Source organism: Takifugu flavidus, chromosome 3, assembly GCF_003711565.1.
Source record: "Takifugu flavidus isolate HTHZ2018 chromosome 3, ASM371156v2, whole genome shotgun sequence".
Taxonomy (NCBI): Eukaryota; Metazoa; Chordata; class Actinopteri; order Tetraodontiformes; family Tetraodontidae; genus Takifugu; species Takifugu flavidus.
The window spans coordinates 5,331,614-5,347,216 of NC_079522.1; the positions used below are offsets into that span (position 1 = coordinate 5,331,614).

General features: G+C 41.5%; 5 protein-coding genes and 1 long non-coding RNA gene across 7 annotated transcripts in view; 2 read left to right on the forward strand and 4 right to left on the reverse strand.

The window, feature by feature from the left end:
- svep1 (sushi, von Willebrand factor type A, EGF and pentraxin domain containing 1) overlaps positions 1–1,987 on the forward strand; it is a 49,399-nt gene extending 47,412 nt beyond the window's left edge. Inside the window, exons 45-49 of one of the 2 annotated variants that reach the window (XM_057028801.1) lie at positions 388–558; positions 1,121–1,216; positions 1,334–1,429; positions 1,525–1,618; positions 1,706–1,987. In XM_057028801.1, the coding sequence (XP_056884781.1) occupies positions 388–558; positions 1,121–1,216; positions 1,334–1,429; positions 1,525–1,618; positions 1,706–1,736 (488 nt within the window). In that variant the 3' untranslated portion in view covers positions 1,737–1,987. The remainder of the gene's footprint in view (positions 1–387; positions 559–1,120; positions 1,217–1,333; positions 1,430–1,524; positions 1,619–1,705) is intronic. The other variant, XM_057028802.1, reaches the window with a different exon arrangement.
- Positions 1,988–2,031: 44 nt separating this feature from the next.
- Positions 2,032–3,873, reverse strand: LOC130523458 (thioredoxin-like). The gene is made up of 5 exons (XM_057028810.1): positions 3,751–3,873; positions 2,805–2,909; positions 2,654–2,719; positions 2,411–2,473; positions 2,032–2,251 (listed from the first exon to the last, which is right to left on the reverse strand). Exons 1-5 carry the CDS (start codon positions 3,772–3,774, stop codon positions 2,186–2,188), a joined length of 324 nt encoding a protein of 107 aa, XP_056884790.1. The 5' UTR covers positions 3,775–3,873; the 3' UTR covers positions 2,032–2,185.
- An 864-nt stretch (positions 3,874–4,737) lies between these two features.
- On the reverse strand, positions 4,738–6,607 carry LOC130523456 (thioredoxin-like). Its single transcript, XM_057028808.1, has 5 exons — positions 6,454–6,607; positions 5,513–5,617; positions 5,362–5,427; positions 5,115–5,177; positions 4,738–4,957 (listed from the first exon to the last, which is right to left on the reverse strand). Exons 1-5 carry the CDS (start codon positions 6,475–6,477, stop codon positions 4,892–4,894), a joined length of 324 nt encoding a protein of 107 aa, XP_056884788.1. The 5' UTR covers positions 6,478–6,607; the 3' UTR covers positions 4,738–4,891.
- Positions 6,608–9,485: 2,878 nt separating this feature from the next.
- Positions 9,486–11,839, reverse strand: LOC130523457 (thioredoxin-like). The gene is made up of 5 exons (XM_057028809.1): positions 11,681–11,839; positions 10,563–10,667; positions 10,207–10,272; positions 9,915–9,980; positions 9,486–9,800 (listed from the first exon to the last, which is right to left on the reverse strand). Exons 1-5 carry the CDS (start codon positions 11,702–11,704, stop codon positions 9,735–9,737), a joined length of 327 nt encoding a protein of 108 aa, XP_056884789.1. The 5' UTR covers positions 11,705–11,839; the 3' UTR covers positions 9,486–9,734.
- Positions 11,840–12,076: 237 nt separating this feature from the next.
- Positions 12,077–13,524, forward strand: LOC130523461 (uncharacterized). The gene is made up of 2 exons (XR_008949890.1): positions 12,077–12,167; positions 12,575–13,524. It is a non-coding gene; the product is annotated as an uncharacterized LOC130523461 (long non-coding RNA).
- On the reverse strand, positions 12,903–15,146 carry LOC130523454 (prostaglandin reductase 1-like). Its single transcript, XM_057028806.1, has 8 exons — positions 14,996–15,146; positions 14,822–14,867; positions 14,693–14,752; positions 14,225–14,392; positions 13,697–13,970; positions 13,522–13,627; positions 13,208–13,326; positions 12,903–13,099 (listed from the first exon to the last, which is right to left on the reverse strand). The coding sequence occupies exons 1-8, from the start codon at positions 15,099–15,101 to the stop codon at positions 12,989–12,991; spliced, it is 990 nt and encodes a 329-aa protein (XP_056884786.1). The 5' UTR covers positions 15,102–15,146; the 3' UTR covers positions 12,903–12,988.
- Between the last annotated feature and the right edge of the window lie 457 nt (positions 15,147–15,603).

Sequence of the window (15,603 nt, forward strand, 5' to 3'; positions counted from 1 at the left end):
TCCGGGTCGAGTTCTGAAGCGACCTCGTAATCATCAGCCGCTCTGCGTGCGTCGCTGGCTGCGTATCGCCTTTTCGAAGCAACGCTTCCCCCTGTAACTCCTGGTTAAAAGCAAAAGCATTCTGATTAATTGTGTTTCCGTTGCTTCCATGGCAACAGTTTCCAGACAAACCAACACGCCCTTTTCCTCTGTCTGTCCACACTCTCTTGTGGTTGTGGTTCGCTGTGCGTTTCTGCAGGATATTAATCCTCCTCTATACACTTAGGCTCTTCTGTACCCTTAAATATGTTGATCTCTCCATTAATTCGAGGCTCCAAACAGATGTTCATGTATACAGGGGAGATAATAACGTAACCGATGGGTCGTTCCATCTGGGCTGTTGTACAGGGGTGTCCTGTGGCCCCCCCCTCCACGTGGCCAATGGGGTGGTTCGGGGGGCAGTGTTCCAGTTCGGGGATGTGGCGTTGTACTCGTGTTTCGGCGGCTACACCATGGAGGGAATCGGAAGGAGCCGGTGCCTGGAGAACGGCACCTGGACGCCGCCTCCCACGTGCAGAGGTAGAGAGAGCATGATTGACAGCAGGGAGCCTCTCTCTCTCTCTCCATTTCTCTCTGTTTTTCCTGCTTCATCTGCTCGGCTCATCTGCTCTTCTCTGGACTCCTGCTCTTGACCAAACACCAAGCTGTTCCTCCTAGATTGCACAGAGAAGCTGTTTCCACAACAGTTACTCTTAAGAAATAATGTGGTTTGTGTAGTCAGACAGAGTCCCTTCCTCCTCCTGACTGACCTCTTTTGTTTCGCTTTAGACACTTTCTTGTAAATGATGATGAGGTGGTTTTTCCTGGTTCAGCTCCATTCTTGAAGCCCAGACAAGCCCTCGTCTCTGCAGCGTTTAGACTTTAGATTATTTATCTTGATTTTCGTAATTAAGTGGAACTCTGCAGTCACTTGGCTCAAACTTAAGGGAATTTTTCTCCGAGTGAGATTAAATCATTTCCTCATTCGAGGTGTTAATAGAGCTAAAAGGCCAAACAAGGAATCCGGGCATGCTTCCAGCAACACTTTCCCACAGTCCTTCTGATGAAACCTGTCTGTCTGTTGTCTGTCTGTCTGTCTCAGCCATTTGTTGGTTGCAGTGCCAGAACGGAGGAATGTGCCAGAGGCCCAACATCTGCTCCTGTCCCGAGGGCTGGATGGGCCGGCTGTGCGAGGAGCGTAAGTGTCAGATAACACTCCGCCTGTAACCAGCGCGGCAGGTTTTACCAGACGGCGATAGACCGCCCGCAGTTCCACAAGTACAAACATATTAAAGCCCGATCATCTCCTCTGCAGCCATCTGCATCCTGCCGTGCCTAAACGGGGGCCGGTGTGTGGCGCCTTACCGGTGCGAGTGTCCCACCGGCTGGACAGGCACGCGGTGCCACAGCGGTGAGCGCGCCGATGACGGCCAGTTAGGCTGAGACGCACACCAGTGTTGTTTTTGCTCCCCCCAACGTCAGCGGCCTCTTTTTTGTTTCCCGCAGCCGTGTGCTCCTCGCCATGCCTCAACAACGGTCGGTGCATCCGGCCAAACAGGTGCCACTGCAGTCCGGGCTGGACAGGAAACGACTGCTCCAGGTCATTTACATTTACTCCACACAATGAAGCAGTGTCCTCAGTCCGTCGCCATTATATTACAAACGAGGCGTTTGTTGCTTTTCACAGGAAGAGGAAGTCAGGATACCACCGCTTCTAAACCGGCTCCTGTAAATCTTATGATGGGACTTCTTGTAAAGTTAAGCAACATACGTGCAACCCATCGTCATCTCTAAAAGGCAAAGAACCATTTTGTAAAATAAAGCTGTATTTTTTTATATAGAGACTGACAGGTGTTAAACATATGCTGCTATACGCTTGTATCATGTGTAAAAACCATTGATGTGACTGTTTGATGTATATGTGTAAACTATTCTCACATTTTTAATAAAGCATAAATGTCTCCATCAAGCTGCCCCTGCAGATGCATTCACATATACGGAGGAGGACAAAGGTTTCTAGATTTTCATCGCATTTATTACGTCAATGTTGGACACAACTGACAGAAGCATTAAAAAAGTAGATAAGAGTCCTCAGGTGATCATCAGGAGTGATTTGGACATGAACATCAGCTAAAGACGCAACGGCTGCAAATGTTGGTCCCAGGATTCATGTTCTCAGCTCATTGATTTTCGCCTCGAGTGTTGCTCGATTAGCACCAACGATCGTCTCAATCTGAAAGACAAAAAAAAATTAAGTTCTTTTAAAAAAAAACAAAAAAAACAGAGCTCATCCAGTTGTAAATCACTTCAAATGTTCAGATTACAACTCTAGCAGATTACACCTTTATACAAAAGAAAACAAAAAAACTGCTTTTTCCAATCAGCAACTCACATTTCCATCCTTGAAAAACATGAATGTGGGCATGGCGGTAACTTTGTACTTGTCAGTCAATTCCTAATTGGGGGAAAAAAAACATTTAAATACATCATCGGGTAAAAAAACAAAAAAACAAAACAAAACAGGCTAGCTTTTATTCACCTAATTTCCTGAATAAACACAACTCCTGACATGCGTTAAAGGTAAACTTCTGCGTTATTAATACACAGACGCACACAAAGGAACGAGAAAACCTACCGGGACCTTGTCGACGTCCACCTTCACGAAGACCACGTTTGCATTGTTCTCCTTCTTTGAAAGTGCCTATCAGATCAAAACGGTAAAATAATTCTGATATACACATGTAAACGTATTACCAAAAAAAAAAAAAAAAAAAAGATGCCATTACGTCAAATATGGGGGCCATATGTTTGCAGGGGCCACACCAGGCTGCTGTGAAGTCCACCACCACCAGCTTACCCTTATTGCTGCTGAGGAGCTCGTCGAACTCCCCCTATAGATGAAATCAGGTGTTACAGCAGGTAGTAATCGCCGTCTTCCATATTCAATCTAATTAATTTGAATAAAATTAATTTAATTTTAATTTCTATGGGTGCGGCCACAGATGGAAGCCTCACCTGACGTCGCGCTATAGTCGAGTCAAAAACGCATCAATAAGAGATGAAAAGTTGAAGTTGTGCCGATTTACAGCATCGATTCCTGAGCACCAGCAGGGATTCTTGTGAATGTCAGTTTTGGCTTGTTTTCATTTGTTTTCACCATGTTTTAATGCCGGTTTTGAGCGTTTTCCCCTCGTAGGAGGGCGAGGGGCTGGTCACACCTGACTTCGCCATCCTACGCTGTCACAGACTGACACGATGACCATGAAGGCATTTTAACGTCCTAAAATCGTCTATTTGCTCAGATTAAAAGGCATTTCGGAAGAGCAGACGCCAATTGTGAGCTTTTCGCGGCCGCTCCCATTCACACGGTGTTCCAGTCTGAACACACTAAAGAAATAAGCGACTCAAATTAGGTCTTTTAGCTCCAGAGAGCAAACAAAATTTAGGGGGAAAAAAAAAACCATACTCCAGTTTTGCTCAATATGGCTGCCATAAAAATAGAAATAACGTGTGGGAAAAAGTCCAAACACAACTTTCCATTGTTATTAATAAGGAAGAGGAGGGAAACCTAATAATACAAAGTTTAATCAATCAAAAGTATCAATTAAACAATGCGGCTCCGCCCGGTAAACTTTAACCACCTTTACCTGTCCTGCCCGATGGCGCCGGCAAAACAGTAAATTACTTCACCTGCATGATCAAAGGGGCCAAAAAACATCGTTTTAAACTTACCTTGGACGTTATTTCCCTAACCATGGTGAATAACCTTAAATCAAGACCAACAACTTTAAGTTGCGGAACTGTGGAGTTTGTCACTTTTAAACACGTCGACAGGAAGTCCAAACCGGAAGAGAGGGTGTTTATTTACCAAAATAAGAGAGGCGGCCCTCGTTCCAAGAGGGTGAAACCAACGGTAAATTCGGTAGGTATGCAGGTTTCAAAGCTCGTTTGTCTACGTCTTTTCTTTTCTTAAATCGTGCATTTGAATGTGCTCTATCACGTACGTTTTGAACATAATTTTTGAACCAATTTGTGACTAATATCCATGAAAAATGCCCTATAAACATACTTCCTCATCTCGGTCCTGCTCAAGATTTCATCCTATTAAAAGGGAATTTGGGCAGACGCTCCGGATTTCGAATTAAAGATAAAGAGTAGGAATTAAAGATCTTTTGTGTCCTCCCTTTAGTAACAGCCCTTTGAAGAATTTGCATTCTTTTTCTTGATGTCCGCCTTCTGTCTGATGCAACAATAATGTAGCTGCTCTTCTGGAATAACAACATGCCCTCAGAAATGAGGCAGTCAGATTACTGCTTTGAAACTGCCTCCACCAACATACGAAGCTAATCTGGTCAAAACCAGCCAACCCGTCACCATTATTTACACCCACCGATACTCAAATGACAAAACTTAAATATCAGCTTAATGTGTTCTGTATTTTCATGTACTGGATGCTCACGCGGTCACTGTTGAGGTCGCTTTCAGTTTAAGTCATTGCTCATCCGGTAAGCTTCTTAAAATATGTTATCTATTAAAAATAGAACTTCCTTAAGGCTAAAAAGGAAATCAAATTTCAAAAAGAAATTTCTCTTGGTCTCTCTTCCAAGGGTGACCTTTTTAAAATAATTCAAGTGTATTCGATATATAAATGTGTACTCATAAATGTCTCCATCAAGCTGCCCCTGCAGATGCATTCACATGTACAGAGGAGGACAAAGGTTTCTAGATTTTCATCGCATTTATTACGTCAATGTTGGACACAACTGACAGAAGCATTAAAAAAGTAGATAAGAGTCCTCAGGTGATCATCAGGAGCGATTTGGACATGAACATCAGCTAAAGACGCAACGGCTGCAAATGTCGGTCCCAGGATTCATGTTCTCAGCTCATTGATTTTCGCCTCGAGTTTTCCTTCATTAGCACCAACGATTGTCTCAATCTGAAAGACAAAAAAAAATTAAGTTCTTTAAAAAAAAAACAAAAAAAAACAGAGCTCATCCAGTTGTAAATCACTTCAAATGTTCAGATTACAACTCTAGCAGATTACACCTTTATACAAAAGAAAACAAAACTGCTTTTTCCAATCAGCAACTCACTTTTCCATCCTTGAAAAACATGAATGTGGGCATGGCGGTAACTTTGTACTTGTCAGTCAATTCCTAATTGGGGGGAAAAAAAACATTTAAATACATCATCTGGGTAAAAAAAAAGAAAAAGAAAAAAAAAAACAGGCTAGCTTTTATTCACCTAATTTCCTGAATAAACACAACTCCTGACATGCGTTAAAGGTAAACTTCTGCGTTATTAATACACAGACGCACACAAAGGAACGAGAAAACCTACCGGGACCTTGTCGACGTCCACCTTCACGAAGACCACGTTTGCATTGCCCTCCTTCTTTGAAAGTGCCTATCAGATCAAAACGGTAAAATAATTCTGATATACACATGTAAACGTATTAAAAAAAAAAAAAAAAAAAAAAAAAAGCCATTACCTCAAATTTGGGGCCGATGCTTCTGCAGGGGCCACACCAGGTTGCTGTGAAGTCCACCACCACCAGCTTACCCTTATTGCTGCTGAGGAGCTCGTCGAACTCCCCCTATAGATGAAATCAGGTGTTACAGCAGGTAGTAATCGCCGTCTTCCATATTCAATCTAATTAATTTGAATAAAATTAATTTAATTAATTTCTATGGGTGCGGCCACAGATGGAAGCCTCACCTGACGTCGCGCTATAGTCGAGTCAAAAACGCATCAATAAGAGATGAAAAGTTGAAGTTGTGCCGATTTACAGCATCGATTCCTGAGCACCAGCAGGGATTCTTGTGAATGTCAGTTTTGGCTTGTTTTCATTTGTTTTCACCATGTTTTAAAGCCGGTTTTGAGCGTTTTCCCCTCGTAGGACGGCGAGGGGCTGGTCACACCTGATTTCGCCATCCTACGCTGTCACAGACTGACACAATGACCATGAAGGCATTTTAACGTCCTAAAATCGTCTATTTGCTCAGATTAAAAGGCATTTCGGAAGAGCAGACGCCAATTGTGAGCTTTTCGCGGCCGCTCCCATTCACACGGTGTTCCAGTCTGAACACACTAAAGAAATAAGCGACTCAAATTAGGTCTTTTAGCTCCAGAGAGCAAACAAAATTTAGGGAAAAAAAAACCATACTCCAGTTTTGCTCAATATGGCTGCCATAAAAATAGAAATAACGTGTGGAAAAAAGTCCAAACACAACTTTCCATTGTTATTAATAAGGAAGAGGAGGGAAACCTAATAATACAAAGTTTAATCAATCAAAAGTATCAATTAAACAATGCGGCTCCGCCCGGTAAACTTTAACCACCTTTACCTGTCCTGCCCGATGGCGCCGGCAAAACAGTAAATTACTTCACCTGCATGATCAAAGGGGCCAAAAAACATCGTTTAAAACTTACCTTGGACGTTATTTCCTTAACCATGGTGAATAACCTTAAATCAAGACCAACAACTTTAAGTTGCGGAACTCTGGAGTTTGTCACTTTTAAACACGTCGACAGGAAGTTACACAACCGAAGTCCAAACAGGAAGAGAGGGTGTTTATTTACCAAAATAAGAGAGGCGGCCCTCGTTCCAAGAGGGTGAAACCAACGGTAAGTTCGGTAGGTATGCAACTCAATTAAATCCGGTTTGATCAAGTTCTCAGGTTTCGAACGTTTTGGTCGCAACATTGCTTTCAGTTCAATTCTGTAATTGACAAAACCCTCTCAAGACATTAATTTTGAAATCGTATTCTGTTTACAAGGCGCGTTAACTCCTCTAACTTTACACTAACAATAAAAGCGAAACTTTGGGCGTTGTTGGATAATGTGGGTAACAACCGTGTGCGTTTTTGCGCTCAATCGGACCGAAAGACTCAGTTTTTATTGTATTTGAATTTAAAGCCAGTGTTAAAACGTGTTCTGAGCCAAACCAATAAACACGGGCAATTGAGCCCACTCAAACGTGGCAAAAGCGATTGCTGAATATTATTTATATTTACGTGTTAAGAACCCGTATAATTGATCACAAAAAAAGCTGTTTTATCTTATGAGTTGACAAGTTTTTCTTCTAATTGACAAGTGCGCCACATTTACTTGCCCAGCACCTTTTAATGCTGTTCTGTCCTGAACCTGGTGGGCAGGTGTACGAATTGGACCTTGTTGACGGGTTCTTTCTGGTTTTATTTGATTATATTAAGTGCTGTTTTTCACCTTTTCATCATATTAATTCTCTGAAACAGGCCTACAGGGAGAATCTTCAACCATGTAAAGGACACAAGTTGGACTTTGACAGTGGCAGAGTTTATTACATTTCTGCTCTTCCAGTCACAGGAGACGTAATGTTGTTCGTTTGATTTAAAACTTGCGGCGTTGATCACTCAAACATTACTATCGCCTTCATAGGATAATAAAGTTAATGTTTTCCCAACTAAAAATAGCACGTCGTTAGTTTTTATGGAGCCTTTGACCAGGAAATGCTGTAGAAGTTAAAGCGATGGAGCCTGAGCGCCCCCTGGTGTCGGGCAACCGTACAGCACAGTCAAGCCTTTAGCGTTATCATTTAATGTTAATTAATGGACTGACCATTTTAATAAAGTTGGGGAGATCCGGCTCTCCTTGCTAAGACGTGAGGAAAAGTGTTAAAGTGTGAGAAACAAATTTTGAGGCAATGTTTTAAAGTTTAAATTTGCCAGAAAAGGGGGGGGGGTTCCTATAAAATCTGCACAAAATCTGCTCATCTTGACTAATAATATTGTTTGCAACGAGGTTAACGAGTCCTTCACAGCAGCGCAAACGTTTAAAATCTAAATTACTGCTTAAAAACCTTTATCTCATCACACTTATTAAAAGCACCATGTTGGACGAACAACTTAGGGGAGCATTGATGAAGGGTCCTCAGGTGATCATCAAGAGTGATGTGGACATGAAAAGTCCGTCCCAGGATTCATGTTCTCAGCTCACTGATTTTTCTCCAGCAAGTCTTGCTCATCAGCCTTACAAATCCACACAAGCCGAAAGACAAAAACATTCAGCAACATGCGTCAATATAGCAGATGAAACCTTCACACAAAAACCTGCTTCTTCTGTCAGCAACTCACACTTCCATCCTTTTTTGGGGGGGGGGGGCATTTATTACTATATTATAAATATATAAACATCATGTGACATTATTTGTTGTCTGAGAAACAAAGTTGGGGAAAATGGGAGGGGGCGGGGGTTATTCTAAATGTATTATCCCCATTTAAGCTGTTTTATTGATTTTTAAACGTATATTTATTGGGCAGCTGCATGGATGGGAGATGGTTGATGGTAAAATTAAAGTCCAGAAGGCGTCTTCACCTGCAAAGTTGCGTTCAAGTATTTTTACCAACTTGTTGCACTTTAAGTTCACGTGGTCACTCTTTTATTTTAATCCATTGCTTGATTAACATTTTTTTTAAAATTTAAAGTTAAGGTGAGGTGTGGTTGTGCTTGGGAGGAGAGAAGAACCCTCCAAATACCTTGAAAAATAAAAGTCTGAGGCTCTCCTTTCATTTTGCCCCTGGCAGACTCCTGGTAAACTTCTTACAATCCTCACACATCTTGGAGCTGCTCTTGTTGCGTGACAAGATGCCATAAATCCACTCAACAACATTCTCCACTCATATAAACATTACACATCCAAACAGGTTTCAAAGCTCGTTTGTCTACGTCTTCTCTTGTTTTAAATCGTGCATTTGAATGTGCTCTATCACGTACGTTTTGAACATAATTTTTGAAGCAATTTGTGACTAATATCCATGAAAAGTGTCCTATAAACATACTTCCTCATCTCGGTCCTGCTCAAGATTTCATCCTATTAAAAGGGAATTTGGGCAGACGCTCCGGATTTTGAATTAAAGATAAAGAGTAGGAATTAAAGATCTTTTGTGTCCTCCCTTTAGTAACAGCCCTTTGAAGAATTTGCATTCTTTTTCTTGATGTCCGCCTTCTGTCTGATGCAACAATAATGTAGCTGCTCTTCTGGAATAACAACATGCCCTCAGAAATGAGGCAGTCAGATTACTGCTTTGAAACTGCCTCCACCAACATACGAAGCTAATCTGGTCAAAACCAGCCAACCCGTCACCATTATTTACACCCACCGATACTCAAATGACAAAACTTAAATATCAGCTTAATGTGTTGTCTGTATTTTCATGTACTGGATGCTCACGCGGTCACTGTTGAGGTTGCTTTCAGTTTAAGTCATTGCTCATCCGGTAAGCTTCTTAAAATATGTTATCTATTAAAAATAGAACTTCCTTAAGGCTAAAAAGGAAATCAAATTTCAAAAATAAATTTCTCTTGGTCTCTCTTCCAAGGGTGACCTTTTTAAAATAATTCAAGTGTATTCGATATATAAATGTGTACTTCGCTGTCATTTCTTAAATCTGCCAAAACATCCCAAAATAAATCACAATGGCACCAAGGTTTCTCCTCACATTTATTACATCCACAGTGGACCAACAACTGACAGGAGCATAAAAAGGTCATCATTATTATTATTACCGTTTCTGTCTGGTATAGAGTCTAAACTTCAATTGAGCACAAAAGCACGTCACCAATACATGAGTGAGAATAATGTCTGTAGGGAGCAGAAGACCTGACTGTTACTGTATCTAACAGGATATTGACTTTTTCTAAGTACGGCAGAAGGCAGCGGTGGATAATTTGATTCATGTTCTATGTTTTTCCAGTTTTTCTTTCAGTGTTTCCACATTAGCGCCGGAGAACTCGTCCACCTGACGGGCAGAACACAAGAACGCAGCAGGTTAACAGAACGAAGACGAGCCGACTTAAAACAGTCAAACGGGCACAAAAACATGGATCATATGCTCAGGTAATATACCGCTTACCCTGTTTCCATTTTTGTAAAACTGGAATGTAGGCATGCACTTGATGTCGCAGTATTCGCTCACATCCTGGAGAAAACAAATCAACATTAAAACCGACCAAACGCAGCTGTAAAAGGTGGATAAACACGTTGGAACTCAATCAAAATGATAGATTTTCTCAGGAAACATAATAATTACAAGAATAGAGATCAATAATAAAAAGTGCAGCCAAATATTTCCAAGTAAAAAAAGAGCAGACTCCAGATGATTCCTCAAGCTTATGTCATCTGAAATAACATCAAAACCCACTTACGCCGGCATCGTCCACGTCCACTTTCAGGAAAACAACGTTCTTGTTCTCCGGTCGATTTGCCATTTGCTGTAACAGCGATGAGAATTGAGATGGCAGGAAAAAACAGTGCATGCATATCTGATTTAACGCTGGAGATAAGACTGTAATCTCCCCCCTGGTAAAGGAGGACGGGAAATGTGTCAAATGTTCATGCTTCCCTTTACACAATATGTGCTTCTGATGCGAAGAGCCTGAAGGGAGGTATAAAACAGGAGCAGAGGGCTTTGTCTCCCCGTTTACGACGCCGCAGCTGCTGATGACAGAGGTCACGCCGCAGCTATGCGACGTAAATCCAAGCACACAGGCAAAGGACTTACTTCAAACAGTGGGCCGATCTGTTGACAGGGCCCACACCAGGATGCTGTGAAGTCCACCACCACCAACTTATCTCCACTATCCTTCAGGAGGCCTTGAAACTCATCCTACAGAGAAAATAAATGGGAGTAAGAACTGACAACATGCACTCTCTTTTAGAGCCACTTAGTTATTCATTGATCTACAACTTCCAATTTCCTCATTCTGCCTCCAGATATTGCTTTTCCACAAGTGCTTAATCACCGGAAGTGCCACAAAAGACATTTATTTTTCTTCTGTCTTCCTTTTAACCGGTAATATATCTGGAATGACGTAAACGCAGGCCTGACTCATCCTCCTGATAAAGGGTGTTATGACCTTTGACCCCTTTATTGGCTTGAATAGTCATAAATGCAACGTCCGATCAGACTAGATTTCGGAACATAACTTTTTCTTGCTTAAAATGTACCCGTACTGAAGGCGCTGTCACACAACACCGTTATTTGATAAAACCCAATGTGATGTCCATTTCTTACATTGGCCTCATAAGTGTAGTTTAAAGGCAGGTTAATAATCGACCACATTGTTACACAACTTAACTCGCCTTGGCACCGCGTTGGAGCGGTTTCAGTGCAAACTATGTGCTTTAAAACATGAGCCCATTCTAGAATTAGCACTGTATTACGCTCAGACCCGCCCAGAAACATCCCCATACAGGCGCGGCCTGCCGCTAAAGGCCCCATTAAAAGGGCAACACGTGTGTTAACCAGATTATTCGGTCGTAGCCGTCAAAGTGTTTAACGTTCTTTTCACTTTGAAGTGTAAACGTAACGTCTATAAGGACTCACATGGTAGCTAGAACTAATCCCACTCACGGGGAATCAGGCACTCCTTTAAATATAGGCCGGTTGTTGCACTATTTTGATGTTTTGACGATTAAAGTGTTGCGTTTAGGGCCGCTAAAGGCTCAAATTAAGATCCAGAACGTTGAGTTCGGCGGATGAATAGCTGGCACGAGAAGGAAACATGCGCGCGCCTGAGTGGAAAAGCACCGCTATTTCCGTCGGCTAAGAAAATAACGTTAGCGATAAACAATGTGGGCTAGGCGGGGAAAAAACAACCCGTAGACGTTAAAACTTACCAAATCAGCCACAAAACGAACCATCGTGAAAAGTGAGCGGAATATTCCCACAAGTATGGAAGAACCGTTCTTTCAGGGGTACACGTTCTGTATTTATGGCAGCTGTGGAAAGCTAACGTTTAGCAGGCCAAAACACAGCGGAAGCATGTATTCTTTAAAAATAAGAGCACATTTGTAAAAACACCCCGAATATAGTGTGATAATCGTGGTGGATTGGTTAGACGAAAGCTTATTTGGCGTGTGAAATGTTTCAATAAGCCTCAACAATACATTTAATTGAGAATAATGCATGTTTAATTTCTATATTACTCATTTTCCTGAACATATAGATACACTTATTTTGATGTAATATAAGGATTCGTATGTGTTCAAGTTTCTCAGCTTTACACTTTAGAGAGAAAATAAATGAGAATCATCATGTTTTTATCCTTTTTACACTGTGTGGTTCAAGATTGTTTAATCCAGATGAAATACTGAATTACGAAGGGTAAGCAACCCATGACGTTAGCAGTAGCTATCAATTTGAACTATTTTTAATAGTTATTTTAATATCTTCTACGCTCATTCGGTCGTGCTTTTATCTTCAAAATACTCCCTTTCAATCATAGACAATGTTTAATTCGATCAATTGTACTGATCTAGTCACAATGACTTGGCAAATTCTTTACCGTAAACGACCTGTTCGGCGCAGTTCAATTCCCGCAGAATGGCAACAGTATTAGGTTACGGCGATATTCACCGTACGGGACATTAAATGACGCCATCCTCCTTTCCTTATATGAAAATCAACAGATAATTTCAGTTAATATCATGCTGCTACACAATTCAGACTACTTTTTCACTACCCTAGTAGAAACATATGCATGTTACTTTGTTTTTTCTGTGTCCCAACAGCTCTAGAGTGTAACACTACTGATCTAAAAGTGTCTCATGTAACTATGGAAGTGGGATGCTATGACCACAAAGACCTTATGAAATTCAAATTAGTGTTTAAAATTCAGATGATCAAAGAAAAAACCTCCATGCTTTGAAAGAAGGGTGAGAGCATGTTTACAGTGTCCTTTTCTTTTGAATTACCCCCCCCCAAAAAAAGAAAAATAAATATATAAAATAATTTGAGACAAACCTTATATGGAAATTTAGTTTGGTTCAAATCTAAGCCTTACAGTTTATCACGGGACAAAAACGCTCGTCTGAGAATAAAAGCAAAATGACGGGTTGATTATGCCTGTATCTTCATCTTTTATTCATGAATCTGAAAGAGCTTAGTAATTAGAAAAACGTAATCCACTGCTTTGATCTCATTCTTTAGACCGCAACGATGGCCTTGCCGGTGTTTTCCCCGCGCAGCATCCCCATAAAGGCAGCTGGCATGTTTTCAAAACCTTTTGTGACATGTTCCCGACTCTGCAGTTTACCCTGCAGACAGAGAACAATTCAACAGAGAAAAAAAAGGGCAACTCAATTTTGTAAGATGAAATATGACGTCAAAAATGAGAAAATGTCCTTCTCCAATCACTCACTGACCTCTTTAACCCATCCCATCAGCCTCTTGAGGGACTCAGGGTGCTTGTGCTCCCACCTGCTGTGCATGAAGCCCTCCATCTTAAGCTGCTTAAAGATCATGGTCAGATGAGGGTATGGGCCTGAGAGCCAGGGAGGAGGAGGTCAAAGAGGTGAATGGAATTTAATTTCCAAACGGTAAAAACGCTACAATTTCCCCAACACAATACTGCCATCAAGTGTATGGAAGTGGCATTACTCCAACGACAAAAACAAAATAAAGAACTACGGTATTTAAGGAGGATAATTTCTGCATACATTTATAAAGAGAATGTTACCCATTTGTGGTGTTTTGTCATTGTATGTCGCAATGCCTCCACACACTGCTATTCTTCCAAAGTCCTTCATTTGTTGCAAAGCTGCAGTAGAAAAGGGCCCCCCAACCTGAAAGGGATTATTAAATCTCTGAAAGGGGAATGTTTGACTATTTTAAGAGATTGCCACACTGCTTACATTTTCAAAAAAGCAATCGTATCCCTCTGGAGAAGCTTTCTTCAGGGCTTGCTCGAGCGAACCGACGGTCTTGTAGTTGAAGGCCTCATCGAAGCCCAGTTCTTTGAGGTAAGCCACCTTGGCGTCCGAGCCTGCTGATCCCACCACCTTGCACCCTTTGATCTTGGCGATCTGGCCCACCACGGTGCCCACCGCCCCTGCTGCAGCATTGACCAGCAGGGTCTCACCCTCCTGGAGACCCAAGACTTCTTCTATTCCATACAAAGCTGTCAGTCTATGCAGGACAGGGAAGGGATTTTGAGTTGACTGCAGTTCAAATGTTTTGTTTTTTTTTAAGTTTAAAGATGGAAACTCTTTGTAATTGCTTCCATGGAGAAGTTTCTGATGTTTACAGGCATCTCATTAGCAGGACAGAACATCTGGAACCTTCTCTGTTTGCCCAATTCCTCATTTATCTGCCTTAAACATAAGCAAATCTCTGGCTGACTCAAACTTTAATTCAGTCCATCCGCTCAACATCTGTCTCACCCTGGCATGCCAATGGTACCCAGAGCCAGGGACAACGGGACATCTTCTGGCCAGTTTGGCAGGATGTGGACCAGGTCCGTCCCATTACAGACGACATGAGTTCTCCAGCCACAACGAGCAACAACATGAGTTCCCACAGGAAATGTGTTGTTTTTACTTTGGATCACCCTGCAGAAACAAAAGCAAATTGAGAAACAACGGTCAGCAGTGCACAGCTGTCTCACCTCAAACTTTTTTCCTATCAGATTCATATGGGATGACAGAGGCAGCAGATGGTTTTTAGCTTTCTTGGAAACAAAACAGTAATTTATTCTAATTGTTTTGAGCGTTTGAACAGTGAGCCAAAGAACACTTCAATCGTCCATTTCCCCTTTGGTTTACATTGTTCTGTAATTAAAAGCATGTGCAAGACTGCTTTTCGTAAACACAGCATGCCAAAAATGACGCGTGTTTGCGTAAGTTCCTTACTTTGCCACTTGAGTTCCGATCATCACATCACCTTCTTTCATGCGAACCCCACTGAAGGGCCTGGAGAGAGACCAATGTGACATGTAAAGTTCTTATAGTCAGATTTATAGAATTCTTAGAGATATTCACCTCATGTACGGGTCAACGCTGAGGAACTTAGCCTCCAAAAGCACCTCTGTAACAAGAGTTGACATAAAAAGGCAACAGATGTTATCTTTCTCTTTTTATGAGACATAGTCAATTAAATAGGATGTTCAAGACAAATGAAAGAACATTAGAGGCATCTAGACATAGTCAGCTGACCTCCATCTTTGGGCTCAGGGAGGTCCTCCACCTTCAGCTCAAAGTTGGCATCATTTGGGAAGCCATCAAAATGTTTTGTCAGGCTCCACGATTTAGCTTGTACCATGATTTATTTTTATCACTTATCTGGCTTGAAGGCAGCAGTTGTAAACACTTTTTCTGAATGCTTGGAAACAGAACACACAAAAGTGATATATAAAGTCAGAACAATGCAATTTTGCATCCTTTACAAGAAAGAAAACCAAACTGGGACCAGTGGCACAAACTGTTCATCATTGAATGACTTCAATCAATTGGCATTATCTAGTTAAAAGAGTACAGTAACGTGATGCTGAGTAGGCAACTTTATGCATTTTCTCTAAGAGATGCAAGGCAAATGTAGATCATGTTTATGATCATAAATAACAAATGCCTCTGACAAAAATGGGGGCTAAATCGACAAGTTTAAGTTTATACGAACAAACAATGTTAAATAGAGTCGTATTAACTTCACTCAGTAAACTCACCAGTTGTCGTCGTCAGCGGGGAAATAGCAGGTAAGAAGGGTTCGGAGACCGTGGTGCGGTGGGAAGCCTGGGCGGAGAGGAAGAAAGAGGAATGCCAAAAGT